The sequence below is a fragment of the Oreochromis niloticus genome, linkage group LG5 (genome assembly GCF_001858045.2).
Source record: "Oreochromis niloticus isolate F11D_XX linkage group LG5, O_niloticus_UMD_NMBU, whole genome shotgun sequence".
NCBI lineage: Eukaryota > Metazoa > Chordata > Actinopteri > Cichliformes > Cichlidae > Oreochromis > Oreochromis niloticus.
In genome coordinates this window covers 12,559,811-12,586,628 of record NC_031970.2, presented here as the reverse complement: position 1 = coordinate 12,586,628, position 26,818 = coordinate 12,559,811, and the positions used below count along the sequence as shown (strand labels likewise).

General features: G+C 40.7%; 2 protein-coding genes across 3 annotated transcripts in view; one reads left to right on the top strand and one right to left on the bottom strand.

Moving 5' to 3' along the window:
• Positions 1-272: 272 nt before the first annotated feature.
• ippk (inositol 1,3,4,5,6-pentakisphosphate 2-kinase) lies at positions 273-23,240 on the top strand. 2 transcript variants are annotated; one of them, XM_005469688.4, is made up of 15 exons: positions 273-540; positions 7,026-7,085; positions 9,610-9,705; positions 10,949-11,015; positions 11,122-11,240; positions 11,716-11,805; positions 14,577-14,635; positions 16,408-16,480; positions 17,009-17,161; positions 17,456-17,576; positions 18,591-18,726; positions 18,815-18,917; positions 19,863-19,954; positions 20,365-20,409; positions 20,483-23,240. In XM_005469688.4, the coding sequence occupies exons 1-15, from the start codon at positions 460-462 to the stop codon at positions 20,697-20,699; spliced, it is 1,512 nt and encodes a 503-aa protein (XP_005469745.1). In that variant the 5' UTR covers positions 273-459; the 3' UTR covers positions 20,700-23,240. The 2 variants fall into 2 exon arrangements, with proteins under 2 accessions (XP_005469745.1, XP_005469746.1); XM_005469689.4 differs by lacking the exon at positions 20,365-20,409 and having other exon boundaries at positions 274-540.
• A 539-nt stretch (positions 23,241-23,779) lies between these two features.
• cenpp (centromere protein P) overlaps positions 23,780-26,818 on the bottom strand; it is a 93,922-nt gene continuing 90,883 nt past the window's right edge. The window contains exons 7-9 of the mRNA XM_019359128.2: positions 25,121-25,200; positions 24,931-25,022; positions 23,780-24,531 (exon numbers count right to left, since the gene is read on the bottom strand). Coding sequence (XP_019214673.1) covers positions 24,401-24,531; positions 24,931-25,022; positions 25,121-25,200 — 303 coding nt within the window. The 3' untranslated portion in view covers positions 23,780-24,400. The remainder of the gene's footprint in view (positions 24,532-24,930; positions 25,023-25,120; positions 25,201-26,818) is intronic.

The window sequence follows — 26,818 nt, the reverse complement described above, 5'->3', positions numbered from 1 at the left end:
TTTAGATATCTGTTTTCAGCTTCCCATAAGGCAGAAAACATTGTCTGCAGTGAGGAAGAATACATTTTTCTCATGTTTTTGTGAAGAAATCCTTCCGTAAACAGTGGGAACTCGGGAGGAGATGTATTCGAAAGTTGTTCTTTCTAATTATTATTTAATTATTTACTTTTAACTCAGGTTAGTTTCAGGTAGTTTATTGAATGGGTTCACTTATTCGGTCATTATTGCGTTTGACCCTTATCAGGAGTTTTATTTTGAAGTCAGACCGGAAGTGGTAATGTGGGCGGTGACTAAGTCGCCGGGGCCGGGCAGCAGCAGGGGTAGTCAGTCGGTTGTGTTGTAGTCCCCTTAAATTACTGCTTGCAGTCAGTAGTGGATCCGCAGTTCTTGTATGTTGCCGTGCCGTTGTGTGTCACTTTCTGGCCGTTGACGGGAGCGCACTTGCTGGTCTCTGGTGTAATGGAACTGGATAAAATGGACGAAAACGACTGGAAGTATCACGGAGAAGGAAACAAGAGTCTGGTGGTCTCACACGTACAGGTGAGTCAGCTAGCACAACACCAGACTAGCTTCAGTTCTGCTAAAGCCTTTTCGCCTCGTGCTTTTCGTGGGCAAAATGTGCCTCTGGTCGGGATTGTTTCTACCAGAAAGTTTGTTTGGAGAAAAATGATAAGGGCAGGCGAAATGTCACCTTGTAGGATTTTGTTTATCTTCGGTACATCGTTAGCCTGTGTTTGCTAGCTGAGCCGGCTTGCTAGCTAGCACCAGCTAGTTGTTGAGGCAGTCAATGAAAAGCTGTCAAACAGCAGCGAGGCTAATGCTTACAAACTACGTATAGAAGAGTGCCCGGTCACAGTGTGTGGTTGACTGATTGGCGATTGTAGTTAAAGTGTAAAATCCTCGGGGTGTTCGGGAGCTAATTTAGCCGTTAGCATCTCTCCCATCTTTCCTTCCAGCAGCTGGAACGAGAGATGGGCAGAGAAGAGAGATACTTTTCTGGATTGCTGCCCGACGCAGAGTCTGCTCAGGTCACTTCCACACAGGTTAATCCGTCCTTGCTCACCTGGACAGAGTGGAGCGTTCACTGACGTGCCTTCACCCCCCTCCGCTCCCCGGGGAAGTCTCCTTGAAGGCACTGACCTGATCGTGTTGCCGTTGAGCAATCTGTGAAATCTTGTAAGCATGAATCAGATCGCGGATGTTGTAACCTCCTAGACAAAGCATTTACACTGAGGGCTTTCTAATAAAACCGCTGGCACTTGTTGTTCAGGTTTTTGTTTTGCAAACTTAGGGCTGGGTAGGATTGACTGTACATTATATTAGCTAAACGGGCAACCAACTTTGACAGGAGGCCACTGGGCTCAAGTAACTTTGCTATTCACCCTGCATAAAAATGTATTAAAATCATATACGCATAATACAGTTAATAAAAACATAAATAATAAAAGCAGACAAGAGAGACATTTTCTCCAGGTGCAGATAGAGCTGGGCGATATAAGATTTTTTCATATCACGATATGTTTTTTTCATTTCAGACGATAACGATATATATCACGATATAAGCCAAATAACTATATTTGTAAGATTTAAATGTGCCGTTGCTCACAAGTAAAATGTGAAATAATTAGCAGCTTGTTTTAATTAAAATATTTATTTCCCATAATAAGTTCAACAGGGTAGATGTACTTAAGGAACATGAGACTTCAGTTTCAGATAATTAAAGGCAAATATTGCAAACTACACAAAAGGCAGCCGCTAAAGCATTTAAGTTTAAAAATAGAACAAACAAAACAGACTACTAAATTGTCAATTCCACTTAGAAACAAAATATTAATTCTAAAAATAAATCTTAGGTCGTTTTACAGAAGAACAGACAAAATTGACTAACTTTTGTCAATATCAAATAAACTGAGAACTAAAAGGAAATTCTCAATCTCTCCTTGTTGTATAGCTTAGTTTTTCAAACAGTTTTAACAGTTACTTTAGTCTGACAAAAGCTGAATGACGAATTAGCGCTTTCAGTCAGAGACTGAGCATGCACCGGTTTATTGTATTTCCAGACTTGCTTTCGGCACAATTTACAGTGCGCGCTACTCTGTTTTTTGTCAGACTTGAAATAGCCGAAATACCTTCACACTACGGAACTTCTGTGGCCCTTCCGTTCGACAAGCTCTCCGGCATTGGAACCATCATCTGTTTTTTCTTCGGTAACCTTCGCTCACGCTCTCGGTTGATTTTTCTCTAGTCGGCAAACTCCTTTCCTTCATTACCCGGGCTGCACGGCTGCAAAAACAAATACACATGTGCGGCTTGGCGCTTGTGCTGTACGTAACAAATCACGTGACGTGACGCTGCGGCTGTGATTGGTTTGGCTCTGCGCTACTTAATTTGGATTGGCTGTTCTCTCTTTTTTTTTTTTTTTTTTTTTTTTTAAGAGGACAAGAGAGATGAGGCCTATCGCAATAGTTAAATTTTTCTATCGAGAAAAAGTTATTTCGCAATACATATCGTTATCGTTTTATCGCCCAGCTCTAGGTGCAGAATTAGATCAATGAACTCACAACATAGTAGAGCAGACTGTGAGCACACAGTATCCTCAACACTTTTCCATTTGTTTTGCAACTTTTTAGCTTTAAACTAGCTGCAGAAGCTATTATCAGCTTCAAAGAGACATGAGAAGAACTTCCCAAAGTCCTCCTCAGTCATGCTGGGTGCCACGATGGCTCCAGAAGCACTAAATTACTGCAAACTTAATAATTAAACTGAGCTCACACTGTATTAACTTATTGGCGATATTGGTGTTTAAGTTATTCAGTACCAAAGTATATAAAATAATGTTAAATTAGTAATTTCGTATAGTAAATTAGCTGATAAATGTGTCGGCAGAGACAACTGAGGGGGCACAGTGAGTTTATTGGCCCAGACCCCTGAGGCCTGTGCGTAATGCCTAAGCTGGTGCTGGGTGCTCCACCTTATGAAATCCAGTGACTTTTCCCCCACCATTATAGATTCTTTAAACTCAATGAAGAAATTAAAAGTTCTAAACTGAAGCTTTGTTTGGCACTTTGGATGTAAAACAAGCAAAACGTTTCAAGTGAACATTTTGTGGCATTTAACCAGAAGTATTAATTTGAATATCTGTAGATGTTATCATAGTTCTGATGATTTTCCTTTGGTGTAAATTAGATGTATAGTAGATCATTATTAGATGTATAGAAATAAATACGCAATATTTCTCAGACATGTCTTTTAATTTAAAGAGGGAAATGCTGGTTTTATTCTCAATTTTTAGATATTACCTTTGATTTCTGTTTATACCACGTTTTGCCAGAGATGTTGGTTGAAACAGGTTGGGTACGGTGGTTTGTGTTGTTGTCTCATAGCATTAATTTTCCTGGTTTGAATCTCCAGGGCAGCTGGGGCCTTTGGATGTTTTCATTTTCATGTATGGGTTTCCTCTTCTTGGTCTAGTTCCTCCTACAGTCCAAAGATATGCTTGTGTTTGTTGCCTCTCGCCCTGTGACAGCTGGGATGGGCTTCAGCCCTCCTGTGACCCTCTGTTGGATAAGCATTAAGTAATAGGATGGATGGCTGTGGGCTCAAACAAATTTGATAAAGAAATCTAAATTAAAGATGTTCACCGCATAAATATGCTTTCCACACGGTGAGATTGTCACCAAATGGTAATTCCACTGAGAGTTGCTTAAAGAGAAATAGCAATAGACAGAAATGAGTCATATGGATAAAATCTGAGAAATATTTTGTAAAACTTTTACACCCAAGCCAGATGAAGGTGCCTGTTTCTGACTGATCCAGGAATTTAAATACTTGGCAGATCAAAGAAGTTAAACAGTATCTATCCATCATGTAATATTTTAATGCTTGGGCTCTGCTAGAGCATTTTTGCACGATTCACAGTTTAAAACGGTCCTTATTTTATCTTCAGTGGGGGCCTTGGCGCAGACTCTCATTTCATGCACCGTCTCAAACTAGTTGTTTTAGCTCCTCTCCCTTTACCCTTATTGGCTCCCCCACACAAACAGAAGGGTGGAGCAACAGGATAGTGGGGCTTCTGTGCTTACAGCTAGAGCTCTGTGTCTGACATGACCATATAAGGGATAACAGTTATTATTCACAGCTTTTTGTGCACTTTTACCTCCATAGACCTTGTTATTTTAAACTCTGGCGTTGTTAAATATGTGCATATATATATATAACTGCATATATTTGTGTGTGCGTGTGCGTGTATACATCTATGACAGGACATAACAAAAAGCAGAAGGCATTTACGTACTCATGATGGTGGTTGATGTTTGTCACATCATTTTTATGTTGAATACTCAAATATATTGCCACGATGAGTGAAAAGTTGTTATATTTTTCAAAGAAAAAATAAAAAAAACCCCAAAGTGGTACAACATTAGCTGGTTGTAATTTTTAAAATTGGTCTGTGGCACTGTGGCATGGTGGTTAACACATTCACCTAATATGCAAAAACCCTTTTGTTCACGACCTGGAGGACACACAAACCCAGCCTTAGCGAGCCACAAGCTAGTCCACTCCTAGTGCTGTTCCTGAGTTTGGAAAAATGAGAAGGTTCTATAAAAACTGTGCTAGCTCATCTGCTGTAGCGACCCTTTGGGAAATAAGAGAGCAGATGAAGATTTCACAATTTGCATATCCCAAACTACCATCAGTCAATCCCAGTCATTAATTATCATACAGTGATGATAATAACAAAAAAGATTGTTGCCTGTAGTGGCACAGATGTATATCTCAAGAGTTTCCATCATGCTCTTTTCTTGCATGATGGCCCGCCCTTGAGCATGAGTGAGTAAAATGTACTTAGGCAGGAATGACACAGCATACCCGTTTGCTTATATTGGTAAGAGGCAGACACACTTTGGATTTGCCTGAACTTCTGCAAAGAGTTTATGATGTGATCTGAATTATAAACCTCACGGACACAGGAGTCCTAGTTTCTGTAATGACAGTATGGGACCAGACAAAACCAGCTGGATTTGTTTTTTGCATTTTCAGTCATGTGAACAAGTTTTAACAGGACTGAAAAACTAAGCACACCCTACTGCTTCCATAGGAATTAAAAGGACAAGTAGAGGCAGCCATGTGCTGAAGATAAATGAATCAATTACATTCAATTACATATGACCATATCTTTAAAAATAAATGAATGAATGAATGAATGAATGAATAAATAAGATGTCAAGGTGCTGCAGACCCAGTCAAAGTTTGGACCAAACCTGACTGAAATGGAAAACTAATTAACTCAAAATAAAAGAAGAAATTTACTCTGTTTTAGTCTTTTTTTTTTTTTAAATTTATTTATTTTTTAGTCTGTTAAAATCACGGCCTGCCTGATGAGGCTTTGATGGACATTGACGTATTGAGTTTGGATCTATAAGACTGTGAGGGAACTGCTGTTGTTCAGTATTATTGTCAAGCTGTGCTGATATTTACCTCTGGCAAAGACTAAAACTAACACACTAACTGATAAAAAAAGTAAACTGAAAGGAGGAAACCCACTCTGGAAACTAACTAAAACTAAACTGAAAACAAGAAGTCAAAATGAAATAAATTTTTTTTAAAGTAATTGGAAAATACAAAACTGCAATAACTCGTAAAGCAGTGACAATAATTTCCTTGTTCATGAACAGAAACTACTCCCCTTTTTTCCCCCCTCCAGACTCCAGGTGTGGCTTTGAAGCTGACCTATATTTCCTATCTGTAATAGGACGTGCTTTTCATGAGTTTTTGAGATAAGTGTTTTTGGTGTGTGTGTCGGGCATGCGTCATTGTTGGAACTAAGAAAACTGAACTGACAAGGGCCCATGTAAATCAGTTATAGTGAATTAATAATGAAGTGTGCATATATGTCCTTTGACTGTGGTGTAAGCGCCCCAGTGATCCACACATCCAAGCCCTCCACCCTCTAAATATAATTGTGTTTTATTTAACTCTCTAAAAATGGAAAATGGGCCCAAAATCACTACATCTAAGTAAGGGTGGGAAATTTCTCTCCGCTAACACAACTGAGTACATTAAGTCATGATCGTTTCACAAACTGTTCTGAGACTGTGTTTGGAAAACAAAGAGCTCAGACTTGTTAGCGTGACTTCAAAGCAGCTGGATAAAAGAAGCAGCCTTTACATGCAAAGCTACATCCTCTTATTCAAAGCGGTTCTAACATTAGATGTTTTTTACATGTGAACTCCAGATGAGGCCAGTCGCTTTTATTAATTTCTTTCCCCATAGCTGTTCTTTCTCACGTGTAGCACACAGCAGGTGCATTTGCACTACTGAAAAGATTCTATGTGGTTTAAGCGCCGGCAATGTGTGGGTAGAGTGTGCAGGGAGTGAACATGTGGGCGTCGTGGGCAATTTCTAGAAAAAGTTCAGGGCGGTGTTACAGTGTGTGAAAACCGTTAATAACATTGCATCAGCAATCAGCAGTTTGCATCTGTGGACATTTTAACTTTTTTTAAAAATTATTTGACCCAAGATATTTCTGATTATTGAATTACTTCATTAAAAATATAATATTTAATTAATAATAAACATTAAATGTTGATTATTTTAATATTGTTTTTATTATTATTTAGTTTATACAACATTCACAGTGCAGTAAAATGCATTGTCTGCTCTGTAACTTTTTTTTTTTTTGTGAGCATGTTGACGATCAGAACTAAAGTCTCTTGGTGTTTTCTGTCAGCGCGCTAAGGCGTGTGAATGGTCTTCACTGACTGAATGCTTGAATGTTTTTTGCACAGTAACACAAGTCTGAACTTGCGCTCCGATGCAGATATTTGGATGCCTACTGCAGTCTTTAGCATTAATTATCCCACTCGTGTGTTTTGTTCCCAAACACACCCTGGACTTAATGTTCTTAAGGACTCTTGTGACTTGCACTGACTGGTTTCAGTATTTCAGATGTGTGTCCAGATGTGTCCTTTTTTTGTCTTCTTTCCAAAAATGAGCTTAATTGATGCTTTTCATGTTTTTTGCAGCATCCCAGAGTTCTGCGCCTACTCAAGTATCCAGCAGAGGACTCTGAAAACCCTCCACAGGTAATGAGTCTGTTCGCTGAAGGGTTGGAGGGCTTGAGCCTGCACTTTTGAGAGCCAGAGAAACATGCATACTGAATTTATTTCCTTCCCCTTGCATTAAGAAAAAGAATGTAGGCTATACCATCCACAGAACTTCCATTGCATACAGTGAGGGATTTATTTAGTCTCTAACTATTGAACATAAGTGCATTTATGTTAGTGCAACAGCTAAAATGTTGTTAAATCATAACAATCTACTGGTTCTTGACTTTATTCATGCCTTTTAAAGCTGTACTAACTTGTTCAGTCTGGTTTGTATGTGTAAAATGTCTCATCAGCATCTCCTTGAGTCTTCGCCATGCCCTCTTCGCAACAGTGTCATCTTTCACTGACGAGCGCAAACACCAAGTGGAAACAAACGAGCATCTCTGCAAACACTGTCGCATGAATCTCCAGTGTAATGTCAAACTAGCAGACAGAAATACCCCTTCCCCCTCCCACCATTGAGTTGATGATGGATCAGTGCAGCCATTTCTGGGAAATCAATATATAAAAAAAGTTGGCATGGATCAGTCTACTGCTGATAATTCTGACCTTTGTTAATTCCTGAAACTGATTTGAGGGAGGGCAATGGATGAAATTTGGGTCTGTTGTCTTCAGTTTAAGGAGTTCAGCATTGATCTGTACACTGGTGTAAGCTCTTAGTATGTTATATCTGCTGTCAGAGAACTTGACACAACCTGAAGCAATGAAAACATTTTACTGTTATCAGCACGGCTTTTTGCACATTGGGCTTAACTTGACTCAGCTCAACTTAAACCACATGCGGTGAACAGTTCACCTCAAGTTGTTCTTGGCTTTTTCTTTTTTTTCTTTCTTTCTTTTTTTTTTTAAGCAGAAATAGTATTTCACATTTTCTGCTTTTCTTGGGTTTCTTGTCTGCAAAATATCAAACTAAGCCTGTCTTTCTCTTTATTGTCATCAGTCTGTGGGAATCAGCAAGGCCATTTGAACAAAGCTTTATCTAAATTATCAAAGGAAACAGCCAGTGTCTAGGTTTTTTTTCTTTTTTTTTTCTTTCTCTCTCCTCCCTCTGCAGTTAGCGTGAGTCTATGTTAAGGTCAGGGTTACTATATGCTCCTGACTTCTCTAGAAAGACTAAAACTCCTTCTAAAGGCCTGGCTGGGTAAACAGGAAATGTCAGACAACAATAATCACACTGATATTCTCTAGCTTTTTATTTAACAGCACCCGTGCCAAATAAAACACAAGTGCTGGCTTCAAATACCAGCGTCATGGCTACATAGGATTTTTCCAAGCTGGAGGGACACACCTGATGCTGTTTAACTGGTTATATAGTCCATTACACAAACATGTCTCTAGTGTCATGAAAGATTGTGTGTTAATTGAGTAATGCACGAAGCTGGTCATGAGCTGACAGCTGATGGACAGAGAGTAAATGATGCTGTTCGCACCTGTTGGCAGGACTTCAGTCGGCCTCACAGCCTTCATTTACATGGAGACTGTAGTTGTTTACATCTTCATCAGATTGAAGATTCAAATGCAAACCAAAGTGTGGCCCCGCACCCACGCCCAAAATTCAAATCAATTTCATTCCATCAGATAGAATGTCAGGACTGACTTTTTCCAACGTCTAAGTCATGAGTCATACCACATACGTTAAAAAGGGTTTGAAAAGTAAAAGGAAAAAGTACAAGCAGCTTAAGCTTGCATTCCTTTAACTCATTTGGCAGCTTTAAGTCTTGTTAATAAACAGAATGGTGTTCATTTTTTAAGGTGCTACCATATGAGCGTGCCCTGTCACAGTTAGATCCACCCCTTGCTCACCACAACCTGGATAACACTTCCCGATTTACCACAATTCTGAAAAACTAGTTCATGGATTTATTTTTAGTATGGTGGGTTTCTGCTAACTGAACCATTTAGCTTTTAGGAAAAAAACTGTATGAAAACATGTAGGTATATGAGAGTTAAAATCCCAGAGATTCCAGTACTGGTTGGTGGAGTTCAGGTTTCACATTACTGCTGGTTCTGGAGTTAATTTCTTTTTCTTTTTTTAATCACACGCTTGGTTTATTTTAGAAACTTCCTCTTTCATATGCATGAGCTCAAAGCTGATTAACTAGCTGGTAATTGAACAAAATTTCTTTTCTTTTAAATCTTGCATCCAGTTCCTGTTGGCAGATGATTTGTCTGCACAGACTTCTCCATTTCATGCTGCACCTTCAGTCAGTGTTTATCATGGGTGTGGCTGGTTTTGTAGAGAGTTCTACCTTTAATCCTCTCTACAAAGCTCACACTTCCCAGCTGTTTGTATAAGTTGGAGGAAAATACATCACTGAACAGCAGCACATCTGTTTTGCTAACAGATTCATTATAATCAGATCTGATTCTGTGACACTTGAGAAGCGATTAAATAACTCTTCTTTGTTGTTAAAATTTGGCTTTAACTAACAGGATATTACCTGCTGGTGTGTGTGTGTGTGTGTTTACCTGCCTGTCTTTGTGTGTGTTTGTCCCCCAGACAGCAGAGCAGGCGTACAGGCAGATCCAGAACATTGTTGACTTCAGCTCCAACGTGATGAGCAGCCTGCTCGGGGAGAAGTTTATCCACAGCGGGGTAAGATGGGGTCGAGTCTTTTACTTTCAGGAGCACTGGACTGATTTAGCTTAGCATCCCTGAGGATGGCGAAGGACCTGGATCACAGGGGGTTTCAGGATCAGTGGATGTCCTCGTTAAAATTTGTTGCCTTTTTCCTTTTACTTGCTGTAATAAACTTTAGAGGGGAACATCCAGTATGGCCGTGATGACGCTTGTCCTCATATGCTAGGTCAATGTTAGAGCATCCCCTCTGCGATCCAGGCCCTTGTGATTCATTATATAGTTATAGTTAGTTATAGCACTGGTTTGCTTGCCCGTGTTTGTAAAGTGGAACTGCACTTGCTTATACAAAAGTGTTAATGCATTGTTATTCCTGAACGACTCTTTGAAAATCATGACCATCCCTAGACCTGTGTCAGGTGCTGTACCTGAATTATTTATCTTGAGATGTTTGGAGTGTGCTGCAGGTGTCAGGTGATCTGTTGTAGCGATTACCATTTTACACTTGTGGAGACATCACTAATAATGAGACTTCATCCATCTTTTGTTCAGAGGGAGAGACTAAAGCACGGCTCACATCTTTATTTGTGAAGTCACTTTTTCCATTCATGAAAGCGGCAATTTCAGCTATTAGTGGCCTTTAATACATCCTAAATATAAAGTAATGCAACACTGTAAAGAAGAAATGACATATCTTTGTTAAAGCAACTGTGACTCCTAAAGACAAGACTATCAAAACATTCAGACTTCCACAGTTAAAAATCATGAGATACTTTTCCGAACGGAAACGATGCCTAAGGTTGATTTATTTATTTTTAAGTGGACTGTTTCTCCCGTTTGATCTATTCAGAGCTGCATCATAAATCAGATATTCCGAAAAACAATGAGTCACAGTGTTGAAGTCTGGAGGGCTTATACCACATGAACATCATTCCCCGGTCAGATGATGCTGAGCTTTACATGTAAAAGCGGAATTTGTCCTTCTTACATTTATAGTAGTATCCAAATTCACGCTGTTCCAAACATGTGATGGTTATTAAAACATGTTAAAGCAGTGTTTTGTATGATTCTTCAGTTGTGTGTAATAGGAAGGATATTTATTAGGGTGTTTATGTAAATGTTCGGCATTGACTTTGTGACACCAGCCTGCTCTGCATGCTGTCGTTTCCATGATGAACTTAAGATAAGCACGCTGCCTGCAGTTAGCGGTGCTTTACATAGATGCAGCAGCAGCTTAACAGATGCTTTATTTTCCATACAGGAAGTGGTTAAACTGCCTCTCGAGTTTGTGCGACAGTTATCAATCAAAGTCCAACATCAACGTCCAGGTGAGACTGAAATGTTTATCGCTCGTTTCGACTTGTGATATTTCTGTAATGGCACAATAAGCTGCAGTCAGATTAAACAAACGCTCTGTCTTTCTGTGTGCGTCAGCGTGGCGCTGTGATAAGGTGATGGACATCTACAGTGGGTGTGCTCTCTGTCTGCCCAACCTGACGTCTCCAGCCCTCCACCAGCCGACACACACTCCCCCACTCTGCATCGAGATCAAGGTAAACACACACACACACACACACTGTGATAGTCTAAGCTAACTTTGTCCCTTTGTACATGGTCAGGGGTTTTCCTTCAAACAATAAAGGTCAAACATCAAAGACCTTTTGTCCTTTACTGCAAAAGAAAATCCTGGGTTGTTATCGAAACTTGTATTGAGATCAGAATTTAAATATTTTGTTTATTACACACCCAGGAATAACAGGGCAACACAGACTTTTGTTAAGTAACTCAAATTCATTGTTGTAACTAATGCCCCTCCAGATATTTAATCCTGAAAATAATAAAGTTAATTAGATTTGGCTTGTTGTTAATTTCAGTTGAAGCTCAGTAATAAAAGTGATGTTCAGCCATAGAAATAGAAATCTCATGCCCAGGACCTACACCCTTGTCACACACAGCGATCGGACTAAAGTCACATGAGGGTGAGTATGAGAGTGTGTGTCTCACTCAGCTGATGTTTTGTGTTTTCAGCCTAAATGCGGTTTCCTGCCATCCCCCAAACATGTCAGCAAAGACATCAAGACCAAAGTGTGTCGCTACTGCATGCACCAACACTACAAGGTAACTACAAAGACACAGCACAGCTATAGAACAGCATGATGGGAAATCAGGCATATTTTAATGGATGTTTATGGGCTGAAATCAGAAGCATAAGAATCTAATGCCCTCTTTACTAAACATTACCGTGTTTTGTCCACCTCAGCCTGTCATTCTTTATTACAGCCCACAAGGCTCTTCACTCCATAATGAGTCAGTGTTGTAGTGGCATTAGACTCAGGACTTTTCCTCCCATCATGCAAACACAATGAAATTGCAGCTATGCTAACCTCATAATGGGTGTGACACTGAAAAACATTTAAAATGATAAGACATTTTAAAATACTGGAGTATAATCGTTATAAAAGAATAACTAATGAGGGTGCAAGTGCATCAGTAGCACTATTGCACAGAAAGTGTCAAATAGTCAAATAACTATAACATGTATGTGTGTTGCATATAAAAGTGCACATACGGTTGTAGCTGCTGGTACAGGCGACTCTGGGTCTGTAAAACAGAATATGTTGTGTTGCTGTTATTTCTCCTCTCTGTCTCTGTTTCAGACAGTACTGACTTATTAAATTCAAGTCCCTAAATAACTTACTGACTGCACAAAGTTGGATGTCCTATTTCCTTAAATGAAAACCAGTATTCAATTTTAAAAAACTTAAGTGGGCTGGATCTGTGTGAGTATCAGGTTAGCTCAGCCTGAGTTTAGTCAGGGGGTCAGGAAATAAAACAAAAAAATACTGCACCCTGAGTTATTGTTTTAAATAATTGTGATCATTGCCAAAATTGATCAGTTCTATGAGATGATTGTATGTATAAGTAATTCCTGTGAGCCGAACGCTCAGGTAGCTCATCCTAAAAAGGTAAACCTGCCTGAGCAAGTTTTTTTGTGTTCAGTTAACTTGTTCATGTCATGTTTTGTCAAACTTCCCGTTGGATAAGTGAAGCTTTGATGCCTTCAGAACAGTGTGTGTAGTATTTTCATGTGTGTGCGTGGCTCCACTTCTTATAAATAAAGCAACTGTGTGCAGATCCTCAAACGACCTTTTTCATCCATCTGATTTGTCTGTAGCTGCAGTGGAGTAATCAGCTGAAGGCAGTAACTCGTTTAAAAAAACAAAAAACACTGAAAATGTGAGCCTTTGTTAGATGATCACATGATCAAACAGAGGGAGTAAAGAATGAAAGCTGCTCCAAATAAAGGTCTGTTATCTTCTGCTGTTCAGATGCACAAAAGCCCTGATTGATCGTGGCCTGGATTGGCACACCTAAAGTCTAATGCTTGTTTTGTGCTCGAGCCGGGGAAGAGGATTGCAGATGGTGCTTGTTGTCGATGGAGGAAGTGTACAGAATTTCCTGTCCAACCAGTCTGTGGGTCACTGTTACTTGTGCTGCTATCGGTCTGTCAGGCAACCGCAGAGAAGAAGCAAAGTTATAACCTACGAAGAGCTGAAGTGAAACAGAGCGTTTTAAAAATGGAAAGTGTCCACTGCAGCCATAGTCAGCGTGTCTTATGGTTCTTTTGGACCATAAGACGTGTCTCCACTCTGAAGAGGTCAAAATTCCAGCAGCACCTGTATTTGCAGCTCACAAGCTGAAATGCGTCACTCAGCCATTAAAGGTTTTCTGCATCCTCTGAAGTGCTGCTGGAGTTTTTCACCTGATCACAGTTTATCTTCTCCCCTGTGCATTTTTGAAGTGGGTCACATTGTGGAAGAAACCTCTGTCCTGTTTCAGCATAGAGTGATGTCATATATGTAAAGGTAGCGCATACTGAGGTCTACAGATACTGAGAAAAGCAAGTTTTAAAATAGATTTTTAGTACTTCAGAATTAAAATGCGAGCTCACTTTGAAGTATAGAGTAAATCGCTCCTTTTAAGCCCTATAAAACTGTTCAGTTTTGTACTTTGGGGTCAGTTATTGATTATGAAGATTTCAGTCCTGTTTCTCACTTGTGACTAATGATTTTGTGTTCTGTTCTTTGTTTGGCGTTCAATCAGTCTGTTGTTCACTTACAAAGGCCCGTTATTCCAAGCTACCCCATACCACTTTCACTTTCAAAGTGATTACTACTGAAGCACATGGATACAGGAAGTGCCATCAGGTGCTGGGAAACGGGTTTCTGGTAGTCTACATCTTTCTAAAAGGCAAACAATAGAAATTAAGTCTGTCCCCCCGAACAGCAGCCAGCAAGGTACTGAAGAAAACAGATGATCGCTGAATGTTGCCACTCAGCACTGACATGATGTATTCATGCTCTTTTACAGTTGTATGACCCGTCACTGTCTTTGTAATGGTTAACCTGCTTACTTTTATCTCCGGTCTACAAGACGAGAAGGAATTTTATCTATCCCAAGTCTCATCCCCTCTCCCACAATTGGGCCTCTGCAGATTCTGGATCATTACATTCTTGAAACGAGTCTCTGCTCTAAATTGCTAAATGGCGAGAGACCTGTTTTTAAAGCAGGGGTGTCAATCATGCCGTCCTAGAAGAGAAACGGAACCGGAGAACCGGCAGAACGAAGTTCGTATTGCACACTTCAGAACAAACTTACAAAGACCACCATTAAAGAGCATCCTTCAAATGACAAAACTGCAATAAAAACAGAACAAAACAGCTCACTAACTTTTAAAACACATGTTAAGAAAAATCTGAAGGTCGATCTCATCAAAAGTTTAGGACTAGATTTAGTCTAGCCTCATGAAAACCCGAAGCTAACAGATGTTTGCTGTTTCTGTGTTGCTTCCCTCTGTTTGACATTTCTCCACTCTTCTGTGTCTGCAGGTGGCCAACGGGAAGTGGAAGAGACGCAGTTTTTACTGTCCACTCGACCTGTTCTCAGGGTAAGAGCTCTGCAGCGTTTATCTAAGGCACAGCTGCCTTTAGTGTCATTTACCATTCATGAAATGTTTTCTGCAAACATTGCAGTAACACAAAGTGAAGGAAAAATACTTTGGTTATCTCACAGTTGAAGTGGAATATTGCATTCACTGTCCTGTTTGTGAGGTGTTTGTTGAAGTGTGTTATCTGTGCCGCTCATGTTGTGGTCTGGAGCAGCTGGTTAGGGAAACCTGCAAGTGCGGGGAAACATCCTTCAGTACAACCATGGCACAGACTCTGTGTGAAAGGGCGGCTGAATAACACTGTGGCACTCCTGATTGGACGCTCGCGTCCCCACTTTGTTTAATATTACTGACGTGATGGATGGAAAACATCTGGCCACAGCTACAAAGACTTTATCAGGCCCATGGATTGTTTTCACAGAGTCTGCAGGCAAAAATTTGTGTGCTGTGAAGTGCAGGGTGCACACATGGACTGATATTTTGATGAGTTGAAATGTGGGCCCGTGACAGCTGATGATGCCGGCTTTGCACGATGATGGCTTTGGATGAAAAATTCTTTGTGTTGATCTGTTTACTGAGTGATGAAGTGACTAAACATTAGTCACACACATGGGCCTGACATTTAGGAGTACACGTGGTTTTCCTCTCACATTCTTCTACATCTCTGACCTGCTGATTTTCCTTAATGTGGGTATGGGAGGGTAAAAAAAAGCTAAAAAGATGGGAGTAACCTCCTAATTTGTTGTGCAGTGAAAAAACAAATAAAGATAAAGAAACTTTCAACTGAATTGCTTGAACAAAAAGCGACATTAACAGTGATTGAGTCATGTTTGTGATTAAAATCATAATTACTTCTGGGAAAAAAGAATTAATTGTAGTGAAAAAGTTGTAAATAAGGGAGAAGCTGCTTCTTCCCTGCAAGGCTTCTAAACAGGCCGACTTGATGAATCTTTTTCTACTTGTGCTCTTGTGAACTTCAACATTTAGCGTGCTAAGTGAGGCCTGTGGAGTCTGAGATTAGCTCCCTGGTGTTCTGCACGCTCTGACCTTACAGTGAGTTTGCTGGGATGTCCACTCCTGGAAGATTGTGGATTGTAACAGGAGCCTGAATGCTCCAGACCAGGAAAGTGATGAAACCTCTGCTTTTATTGAGGTGCCCACACTTGCCTCTATCAGGTCCGCCCAATAAAGTCATTGTGCCCCCTCACCTGAATTCTGCTCATACACCTGAACTATAAGTTGCACTAATTCACGCAGTTTGTTAATAAGAAACTTCAACGGCCATATTACTGATAAGTTATTGCAGTGTAAGCTCAGTTTACTTACTCGGTTCACAGATGTTTATCGTGGTAACCAGCACCACTGTGCAGGTCAGACTTTGGGAAGTACTCTTAGTGTCTCTTTGAAACTAAAGAGGCCTGTCATCAGGTGAGTGGCTGGTTTTAAAACAAGATCCTACTCGAAAACAGCAAAAAAAAAAAAAAAAAAAGTTTGTTGTGAGGTCACTGATTCACTTCACAGAAAATGTCTGCTGCTGGAAGACAAATGGTTTTTGAACTTTTGAACTGTGGCTACACTCTGATTGTTCTATGTGTGGGTGTGACTATGGATAACGTGAGAAAGCAAATGTGTTTTTATTTATTTATTAAATGGAAGAGTGAACTGAGCTAACCCAACCCCAACATTCAGCATCTTCCTGACCTGCAGACTTTTATTTTCTGTACTGCAGATCCAGCTCTCGAGAATAAAGCTTCCGTTTCTGTGTTTTTTAGGAACAGACAGAGAATGCACTTTGCCATCAGACACCTGATAGAAGAACCTCAGAACAACTTCAAAGTATTCAAGGTGAGTTCAGTCACACTCATACATGTTTAACTTGAAGTGTTTGTTCTTATGCGGCCTTGTTTTTTACTACTAGGAATTTCACCTTGGAACTATTTCAACATAAATAATATCCTGTTGTCTAAATATTTATGCTGGTTGTGATGAGCGTGGTTACTCTTTCACTGTGTGAGATCAATGGATCAAAAGGTGAAATAGAAACCTGGAGCACATCACTGTGAACGAACAGGAAATGTAGGCTGAGGGCACACCTCTCTAAGAACAATGGTGTGATGGAGGTGAAGTCATTTATATGGAGGCATTTAAAGGGATCAAAATGCAGCAACAGAAGGAGAGTTTGATCTAATCCGACTTCTAAATGCACCACAAGAGTCACTGGTTAAAACTTTGGCCCCACGTTTTCATGAACTCATCCTCAAAATGTCTGAAATAAAGAAAACCAGACACTCAGTATCAGGTCTGTGTCATCTGAGGTCACTTAAGCAGCCACAGTAAAGTGTGTGTGTGTGTGTGTGTGCGCGTGTGTTTCAGGGCGGTCAGTGTATTTACAGCAGTAAGGAAGGCAGCGACGAGTCGCCGGACATGAACTCTCTGCTGCATCATCTCAGACCTTACTTCCTACACACAAACAATCGAATGAACAGTCACGTGACCAGCAAAGCAGTCCTGAACGACTTCATCCAGGTAAAAGCACACCTGAATAAATTTGGGACTATTCATTACATACAGACTAACAGGATAGTATGCAGGAATTCATAAAGTTCAGCATGAATGGAACTGAAACTTTTTACCTTTTAAAGGAGGAGTTAATTTAAAAGGTTGTGCTGTTGTGCGTGTGCCTTAAAAAACGAACTTTATTTTTCAGCAGTATGGAGATTTATTGCGTATGAGCGTTTTTCTTTTTAATGTACAGTACACACAGTTTATAAATCCCATCCTTGGGATTTTAAAATGCTGACCCCCACCCGTTGTCTGCAGGTCCTGGTGAATGCCCTGCTGAGCAGTGGAGGAGGAGATGGCAGTGTGGTGGCGGACAGACAAGCGGAGGGGCGGGGTTTCTGCGAGGCGAGCATCTTCAACAAAGAGAGGATTCGCCACGGTCAGGACCTTTCTTTTCTTTTCGGGTGCAGATGGGTTCACTGATCTTAAGTAGTCCAACATTATCAGCACGAGTTTATTAGTTTTCATCCACAGAGCTGTAGCGGTCTTACCATTTCCGTGTTAATCACATGCCTGATTTTTTTTTTTTTTAAATTATTATTATTATTATTATTTTTATTTTTATTATTATTTATTTATTTTTTTATTCTGGCTCTGCTTTGGTCTGCGTCTCATTCCTTTCACAAACTAGTGGCCTTGCTAGCAGTGCAGCCCGTTGTGTTTTAATTTAGCTACACTCCGAGGATGCAATTTAATACTTCAGTGAGGAAAATTTTCACCAGATCGAGTTTTGTAGTTACGGCAAACAGCTGTCAGCTGCAGTTCGAGTCCTTACAGAAGACAAACTTACAGCAGCTTGGAATTGAAGCCATGTTTTTACTGCCCACTCCTCTCTATCTGCTCCCCAAGTCTGCCTAATGTGAGTGTGTTTGTGTTGTTCTGTCACATTAGAGGATAAATTATAATTTTTTTTTCCAGATTAAAATTTTCAGTTGTTTTCTCGTGTTTTCCTCCTCCATGTTTGTCTCTGCAGCCTGACATTTGCATTAATCAACATTAGCAAATATACAAAATTAGTCATTTTGATATCAGTTCAGCCCCTACATTACTCATCAAATAACAAATAACCATTTATCAAAAATAGCAAAATTAAATTACTGGCACTTTTTGTATTACAGCTGGTGTAATACAGTGTTATAAGATTGTGCTGTTGTGCAGCTGTGAAGGCCTCCTTCAGAAACCTTTGGACTGAAAGCAGCGATTGTTTTCTCGGCACAGACATCTGAATGCGATTATGTAAATGTGCAAAACAGGAAAAACCTGACTCATGCTTGTTTTGTTTTTTTTGTTTGTTTTTTAAATGCTGTGACTTCAAATTTTATAAACCCTGATATTAGACCTGATGAGAACAGACTGTGACCTTCCTCCTCTGAACACCTGTCTGTGTTTCCAGGTTCTCGAGGTTTACCCAGCGACAGTGTTTTGTTCAGGATCCTTCAGACGCAAATGTTGGACACATTGGACATCGAAGGACTTTATCCTCTTTACCGCCAGGTGGAGCAACACCTGCAGGACTTCCCCAAAGAGAGGTAAGCCCCTGTTATTTAAGGAAAATTTAATCTGGGAAAAATAAATTTTCGTTACCTGGTCTCTTACATCACTTCCTGTTTACGCCAGGACTCGTCTTCAGATAGAAGGACCGTACAACGAAGCGTTCTTGGAGAAGCTGCAGAAATGTCCATCAGAGAACGACGGCTCTGTGGAGTACGCTGTTGCAAAGGTCAGAGAACTGGAGACAAGTGTTGGTGCACTGTTTGCATCAGTTTCACATTAAAACAACAACAGCCACCAAATGCTTTACTGAAAATGAAACACAGAAGTAGAAAGGACCAGAGAGCAGAAACGCGATATACAACCTAATGTTGCCAGTCCATCAGGTGGAGACGGGACCACCATACGCTTGAACAGCCACACTTAGAGCTAATATACAGTCACGCATGTCTTTGCATGGTGAGAGGAAAACACGCAAACTCAGGCAGATGTGTCTGCGGCGACTCTGAGCTCAAAGGTGTCTGAAACAAGTCGTTCTGTGTACTCAATGTGTTGTTTTGACCTTTTGGAAGTAGAAGTTATCTCAGTAATGTCAGCTTTGCTTCCAAACCTCCTGCTGTGCATGTGCAAAGTGACACTGCATTACAGCTCCATTAATCACTCAGAGTACCATCACTATCATTGTCTCTGGCTTCTCCCACCAGAGCACTGCAAAAATGTCATGATAAATGACAGAATGGAAATGCACTTACCTACATGTTTGCTGAGTAAAATGAGGAGACGTGCATGCCAACACCACGTTCATTATAGTTTTTCCCCACAGTTTAGTTTTAAATATTCGTTATTGTAATATTGGAGTACAAATCATACTTTAGAGATAAAATAACCGAAACAAATGTAATAAATGTAGCGGGCGTGTCCCTGGTTTTAGTCTGTAAGTTTTATAAAGCGTGTCATCACATGAGGGTGTGAATGTGGTTACTGACACATGACAGCGATTCAGCTGTGAAGGGTTTTTACCAGCTCAAAACTGGATGCCGGGGGTTGATTTCATACTTTAGTGTGATTAGTTTCACTTTCATTGAAGGCAGTGAATCTGTGTTACCTGACTTAACAAAAGTCCTGCTTACATAACGATATTTTAACAGTTCTACCTGCTGTGTTTCTATTGTAGGTGCACCAGTACCGTGTGGCCATGACAGCCAAGGACTGCTCCATCATGGTCGCCCTGGTGCCCAGCAGTGAGGAGGAAGAGGACAATGAAAGGTGAGAATTCAGCTGTGCAAGTAGAAAAATCTTTTCTGTAGGTGAAACAGTGATGCTGGGATTGAGAGTTTCCTCATCAGTGAGTTTGAAAACATGTTAAATGATTAAAAAACAAAAAAACAGCTGGAGCAAATGTGGTGCATTTGTTGGCACTAGGAATGCATAAAGTGTCTTTTTATAAGAATTGCTGATGGCTCTTTTTATTTGAGGATGTTCATGTGCACAGATTCACATCAAGGTTCGGTTGTTAAACTTAATCTATGAATAATAACCAGTGACAGCTTTAAGTAGACTGTTCATTTAGAAATGAACAAAAAAAGAAAACTGACACTTGAATGCATCGTTGAGTTTTCGGTACAGAGAGGTCTGGAGTAGGAAGCTCCTTCACTGGTTTGTCCTTTGATTTCCAGATGTGAAAATAAAATACTGAGAAAGATCAACACTACTGTGTATTGGTGAGTCCAGCAGGTGGCGCCATCAGCTTGTCTTCCTGTTTCTAATCATCCTCCTCGTCTTTGTCTCCTCCAGTCTTTCCAGTCAGAGGCAGCTCAGGGACTTCAGACCTCCTGCTTTCTCCTATTCAGCCTCCATCCTGGATTTGGACCCAAAGCCGTTTGACAGCATCCCCCGCCAGCTGCGCCTGGACCAGAAAATCGTCTCCTGTTATCTGAGGACTGGCGGTGCCTTGCCAAAGGGCCCTGTGAGAGAGAAGGAGGACTGCACGCTGCTCTTTCACCCCATGTGAGCGCCCAGTCTGAGTCCTGAAGAGGAGGTTAACTGCGGCCCTGATGCCTCTGATGAAGAGGAGACGCAGCGTTGGTGGGATTTTGACCACCCTCAGCGCAGCGCTGCAGCTCCTCACCGCACCTCTGTTGCTGCTCTGCAGGTCACCTCAGAATAACCAGATATTTGAGTGACTTCCAGGTGTTTCTGTTACTGATTCGAGAGCATTTGTATCGCCCCATCGGGAGGTGAATTCGAACATCTGTCATGCTTTATTAGAGCTTCTCCTGCTTTAATAAAGCGTATGGTGACAGTTAAGAATTAACCTCCAGATTGCCGCATGTGGCAGTGCTGCAGAAGACAGAGAAGAGGGGAAGTGATGGAGAAGCAGGTTGTTGGGCTGATGTCAGTTGATGTCAGAGGTTTGATTCTGAGCAGGCTTTGCTTCCGTGCTGAAAGAGGTGGCGTGGTGTTTGGTCATAAGCGAAACGCTGCCTCCCTGTTTGTCCCAAACCCCCATTGGTTTAATCTGCTAAATATGTGAAAGGTCAAGCCGTGAAGCAACAACACAAACCTTCCAAAGTGGATACAAGCAGAAAGCTGTGTTCATGTCACTCTGGAGCCACTTTCATTTTCAAATTGTTATTTGGCTTCATAAAAATGGACTCACAGTGTGCCAATTTTGGTACATGTGTCCTCTTGTGAAAGTTTAACTAGATTGATCAGAGAGGTGCCTCCACTCCAGTAATGTTGTGTTGTTGATGCTCACAGTCAGTCTTTTATTCAGGATTAGAGGAGTAAAACAAAGGTCTGGATGGTACTGTTTGATTAAAAATAATATAGTGTCTGAGAAAATGAAAAAAGTTAGCAAAACTGATTCAATCTACAGTCTGATGTGACTGTGTCAGCAACACTGAGCTTCATGATGTACTCAGGTAAAGTGACCCTTTTAGGTACAGCTGGGCCTTTATCAGAGATGAAAGCACATTACTGCTGCATTTCACTCGTTCTAAGATTCAAACTAATTGTTGCTCTGTAGAAATACAGAAACTTTGAACTTCAGCCCCCTCATAACGTGGACTCAAGACACTTCTGTCATCGGATGGAGACACTGATGCATGATCATCACGCATGTGATCATACACAGAGCATGTCTTTCATTCAGTCTGAGCGCTGCGATTTAACTGAGCTGAAAGCTGAATTTATGAGTTGAGTCATTCACTATAACAGTGATCTGATCATAAAGAGAAAGTAAACAATGATTACTTTTCCTTTGCTTCTGGAAGCAAGTCTTGCTTCTCAATAATACATCTGAACACATAGTCATGCATGTGTACAGTCACCAGTCTGTTGCTTTTCCAGCTTTACACCAAAATAAGCTTTAACATGCTAAAAAGAAACTATATTTCTATATTACAACCATCTTTAATTCTGCCATACTCAGTTTCAGGATTCTATGAGTGGCATATTTCCCTCTTTAAAGTCTGTAGTTTGAGTGAAATTCAGGAAAAATCAAAGACTTGACAAACATTTAAGTCTGTCCACCCAGGAAAGCATGCACTGTGCATTTAATTAGGATATTGATATCATGCCATGCAAGTATTGATCCAATACCCCAGTTCAATGAAGAGACACTCAGAATCAGTCATTTATCTGTGATAAATAAAATGACAAATACATCTATAACTATAGATTTAACCAGGACCAGGACAGAACCTCGTTAATTAAAAGAAAATTTGCTGGCACGAAATACCTTCATGCTGTGAAGTGCAGAGCACTTCTGTCAATGTCAGCTCTTTGTTTTTGACTAGAAATGCAGCTGGTGTGCAGAAATGTTACATTCACTTTACTAATAAATAAAATATTATTAGTTTCCATTATAATGATGTAAACCAGCATCCACAAACTAGTGCGCGGTCTTTGAACCCCTGCTGTTAGTGATGTTTCCAAGGCGGTGCATGTTACTCTGCAGCATAGATTTAATTCAAGTCTGCAAATGAAGCTCAGTGTGGCCGCTCTGCTGCACAGAGAGGGGGGTGTGTGTGTCAGGGTTTTTATGTGAAGCAGGGTAAAGTTGCAAAGGCTGCTGGGTAATAATAATAATTATAATAAAAATTCCTCTTCTGACAAGCTGCGCTTCGTGCTGCTGCTGCTGGTTTTTGTGCCATAAGTGGCTTCTTGTTGTCTGTGTGTGTGCATCCATGTGCCTAAATGTTGTGGTAGGACTGGAAGCTGAGGGGGGTGCATGTGAGTAAACTGTTACAGGCTGCGTTCAAGCGGCAGCGATCCATGGACGCAGCCATGAACTCTCAGTACCTCAAACTCCTGAGGAAGCTCGACAGGGTCACGTGACGTTTGAGCAATGATGTGTTCAGGAGCGCTGCAGGTTTTCCGGCAGTGCCAACAGGCTTCAGATAAACTGGTAACACTTGACTTCACTTCCTGCTTCCACTCTCCAACTTCAGATGCCTCCATCAGCCAGTCTGAAAACTAATCACACTAAGAGTCCTCCACACTCCATTCCTCCTCAATCTCCTATCAGGAATTCTGTTAAATCCAAACACTAAGCTGGATTCAGTCAGAAGTCTGGCTTCCTCTGACACACACCTGGATTTTTGGGAGGAGGAGAAGTTGAAGGTTGGAGAGTGGACAGCAGTGAACTGAACCAACCACTGATCGTTTTAAATGTTGCAATGAAGACGCCTCAGGCAGGCAGGGCGGCAGAGCGCGGTGAGATCGAGGAGTGTTCGGACACCTACACATGTATACCTCTTCCACTGAAGCAGAGTCGGTTCTGCTCTTTGAGAACCGGCTCTACATCTCCACAGGATCGAGAACTGAATGTCAGGCAGATCTTTCTAGTAGAGCTGAGCCGATTAATTTGGGCTTCCATCTAATGCAGAAGAAAAGATAATCGGGAATAAACGGTTACCCTCTGCATTCATTTTCACTACAAAGTTCAAATTTTTCACTCTTTAGTTCAGCTCGACTGTGAAGTGCTTGGAGACACTTGGCACCAGTAATGATTCCACTCACATGAAGGTTAAATTAATTGGGATCACAACTGTTGACCAAACTAATCAAGTCCCGACTACATGTGCCTGTCTGATGACTTTCTCGCCCCTCTAGCAGCCACTGATGTTTGTTTTAAGATCGAGCTTCAGTGCTGCGTCTGTGAATAAGTGGTAACAGACAGCAGTTTGTCTACGAACCAAGGAACCGAATTAGAACTTGCAGCTTTTCATAACTGCCCAATTTTTATTTTTGTTGTAAGATTTAAAGAAGAAAACTAACACTATAACCACTGAATGAGGTTGCATTTATCGATGGCCTCAGTGTGAGGTAAAAATCATAGTTTTCGGTCTGTAAACAAACTTCTAACCGTGTCCGACCTCTCTGTCTCACCTGTGAGCCACAGCCCCGCTGCTGTCTGAGCGTTGGCCTGCAGAAATATCACAGCACTGTGATACCGACAGACTTGTAATAACTGTGTAAATAGCTGAGAGAAGACAAACTATCAGAAATACAAAAGGTGACACTGCTGTCCGGCATTTTGTATTTAAATTATTTATTTTTGTAGATTTTGACCCGTGAGCTCTGCTGTTACAGTCGTGCTCTTTCTATTGAAATAAAGATTTCTAAGAGACTAAACTCTTGCTGTCCTTCATTTCTGTGACATTAATCTAAATAGAAAAAAAACATTATATTGGAGCTGTTTCTGTTTTAAGTTTCCTGTGAAAGGCTGACTGCTTGGATGATGGACTCCAGGGCAGCTTCGGGTCCCAGAATCCTCAGCAGGCTCTGAAAGGCCTCACCAGCACCGCCTACAGCCTGAGAAGGGAACAGCTGGAGAGCTGCAGAAACAGGAAAATCACAAAACCAAAAATATGAGCTTAAAAAAATCAGTGGTCAGATGAATAAAATCAGTTTTGCTCAACCAAACTAAAGTGAAGGATTTACTGCAGTTTTCTATGATATTTGAGTGGTACATAAAATAATTATTTATTAAACTGAGTAATAATTTTAAGTGTAATAACTGAATGAGGATTTTTTTTTTTTTCAGTAAATAAGTGCAGAATAGTCATGACATTGGATTTGCAACTTATCTTTGGGTTACATTTTCTGCGCGGGCGTTATGTTATTTTCTCACTCAGGATCATTAACCATGCTGAGAGGACTCTGACTTTTAAGGTATGAAACCACTTAGTGTTTGCCACAGGTCAGGTCTGCAGAGCTCAGGATCACCAGCTCACCTTTCTCTGGGATCTTTGTGAGCAGGCTGATCTTTGGCGTCACGACGCCCTCTCTGGAAACCTCAACTGACCAATGAATGAATAACATACAGCTGTAAACCAAAAAAAAAGAAAGAAAAAAAGATGACATTGCATTACAGACAGCTGCATTTTTTTTCTGACTGTGCTGGATCAGGATAAGAGTTCTTACCCGGGAAGCTTGGGGTGGTTCAGGGTCATGACCTCTGACCTGGGGCCTCCAGGGAGAGAGATGACAGACGGATATTTATCCTGCAGAGAGAAACGAGTTCCTGCACATTAAAAAAAAAAATCCAAATTTGTGTGTTTTAAGGCATCAAATACAACGTCTGGCTTTAATTCTATTTCAATTCAATTCAATGTTATTCATACAGCGCCAAATCACAAGTTGCCACATGTTGGCCTGCAGATGGCGCTATAACTCCTGCTTGCTGCCCTGAACTCTGGGCCTCAGTCAAGCAAAACAGAGGTTAGTTGAGACACATTAATCAGTAATAAGGAGCCATGAGGAAGCCAGAGAAGTGAATATTTTCAGTGTGAGGTTGTGTTGTTGTTTCTTTAGCTTCGCAGATGAAATGTTGACAAATGAGCGCTGCTTTGCTTCCAGTTACAAAGTTTCCATGTTGGAAACGGCAGCGTGCAAACACGTGTGAACTTTATGAGCTGCGATGATGTGCTAAAGGAAACGATTCGTCTGTGTTCGGGGACCTCGGGAGATTCTGGAGTGAAACCTGAGCAGATTATAAACTGTAAACCTCGTATATCTTCAGCCTTGATTCACTGAAGGATCCACTGACGCGCCCAACCTCCCTCAGGATGTGTTTTCCATGATTATTCAGTTCTTTAGGAAGGGTGCAGCAGGTGAGGGGTGTGTCCAGGTGACTCAGCTGGGAGGCATCTGCAGCTACAGTGTTTGTGTGTGTGTGTGTGTTGTGTCTGTAATCAGAAGCAGGCTGTGGTATGTTCAACTCCACCTGAACCACGGTGTTAAAGAAGGCTTCAGGATTATACAAAAGGTGCGACAATACAAGCACAACTGCACAAACAACAGAACCGTTTGTTCCTCTAAGCCAGGGGTGTCAAACATAAGGCTCGGGGGGCCAGCAAAGACTCCAATCTGGCTTTAGAAATTGTGTGTATTTATTAATTTTTTTAAGTTCATACGGCTTTTCCTGCTCATAAAGAGCTCCCCAAAGACCAAGGGCTACTACAAAGTAATTAAGTAGCAGATAATAAATTTAATAACAATTTTTTTTTTTTTTACGGTTTCCTACAGAAATTTGTTTTCCTTTACAATGGGTCTAAACAATGAGACATTTTCTGTGACTTAACAGAAACTCTTTTTCTATAATTTTATAAACTTATTTTTCATTTAAATCATGCTAACATGTTTCTTTTATTTACAAAAGAAGCATTTCTTTATCATATAAAAAAACAATACTACTGAAATTTCTTCTTATTTTAAGACACTTCACTTAAATGTGTGAAAGAAACCCACAGTCACAGGGAGAGACTCCAGACTGAAAGGCTCCAGCTGGCCAAAAAATTAAGATAACAATAAAACTACAATAACATTTTTAAACGATAGAGATTTTTGTGTCTTTTTAATGAAAGTTTGGGCTTAAACCAGCACTTTATTAGGACCACCCGAGCAGTCTGGTGCCAAGAACATTAACGAGGCGTACACCAAACACAGACACACATTTCACTAAACCACCACCACCCCACACTGCTACGTTAATAATCTAGGGAAGGAGAACTGAAAACAATTTTCTGTTGTAATGAATTGGATTAGATGGCACAGGTGTTCCTAAATAAACTGGATGGTGAGTGTATGTACACCTTTAAATGACTGGTAATACCTTAAATT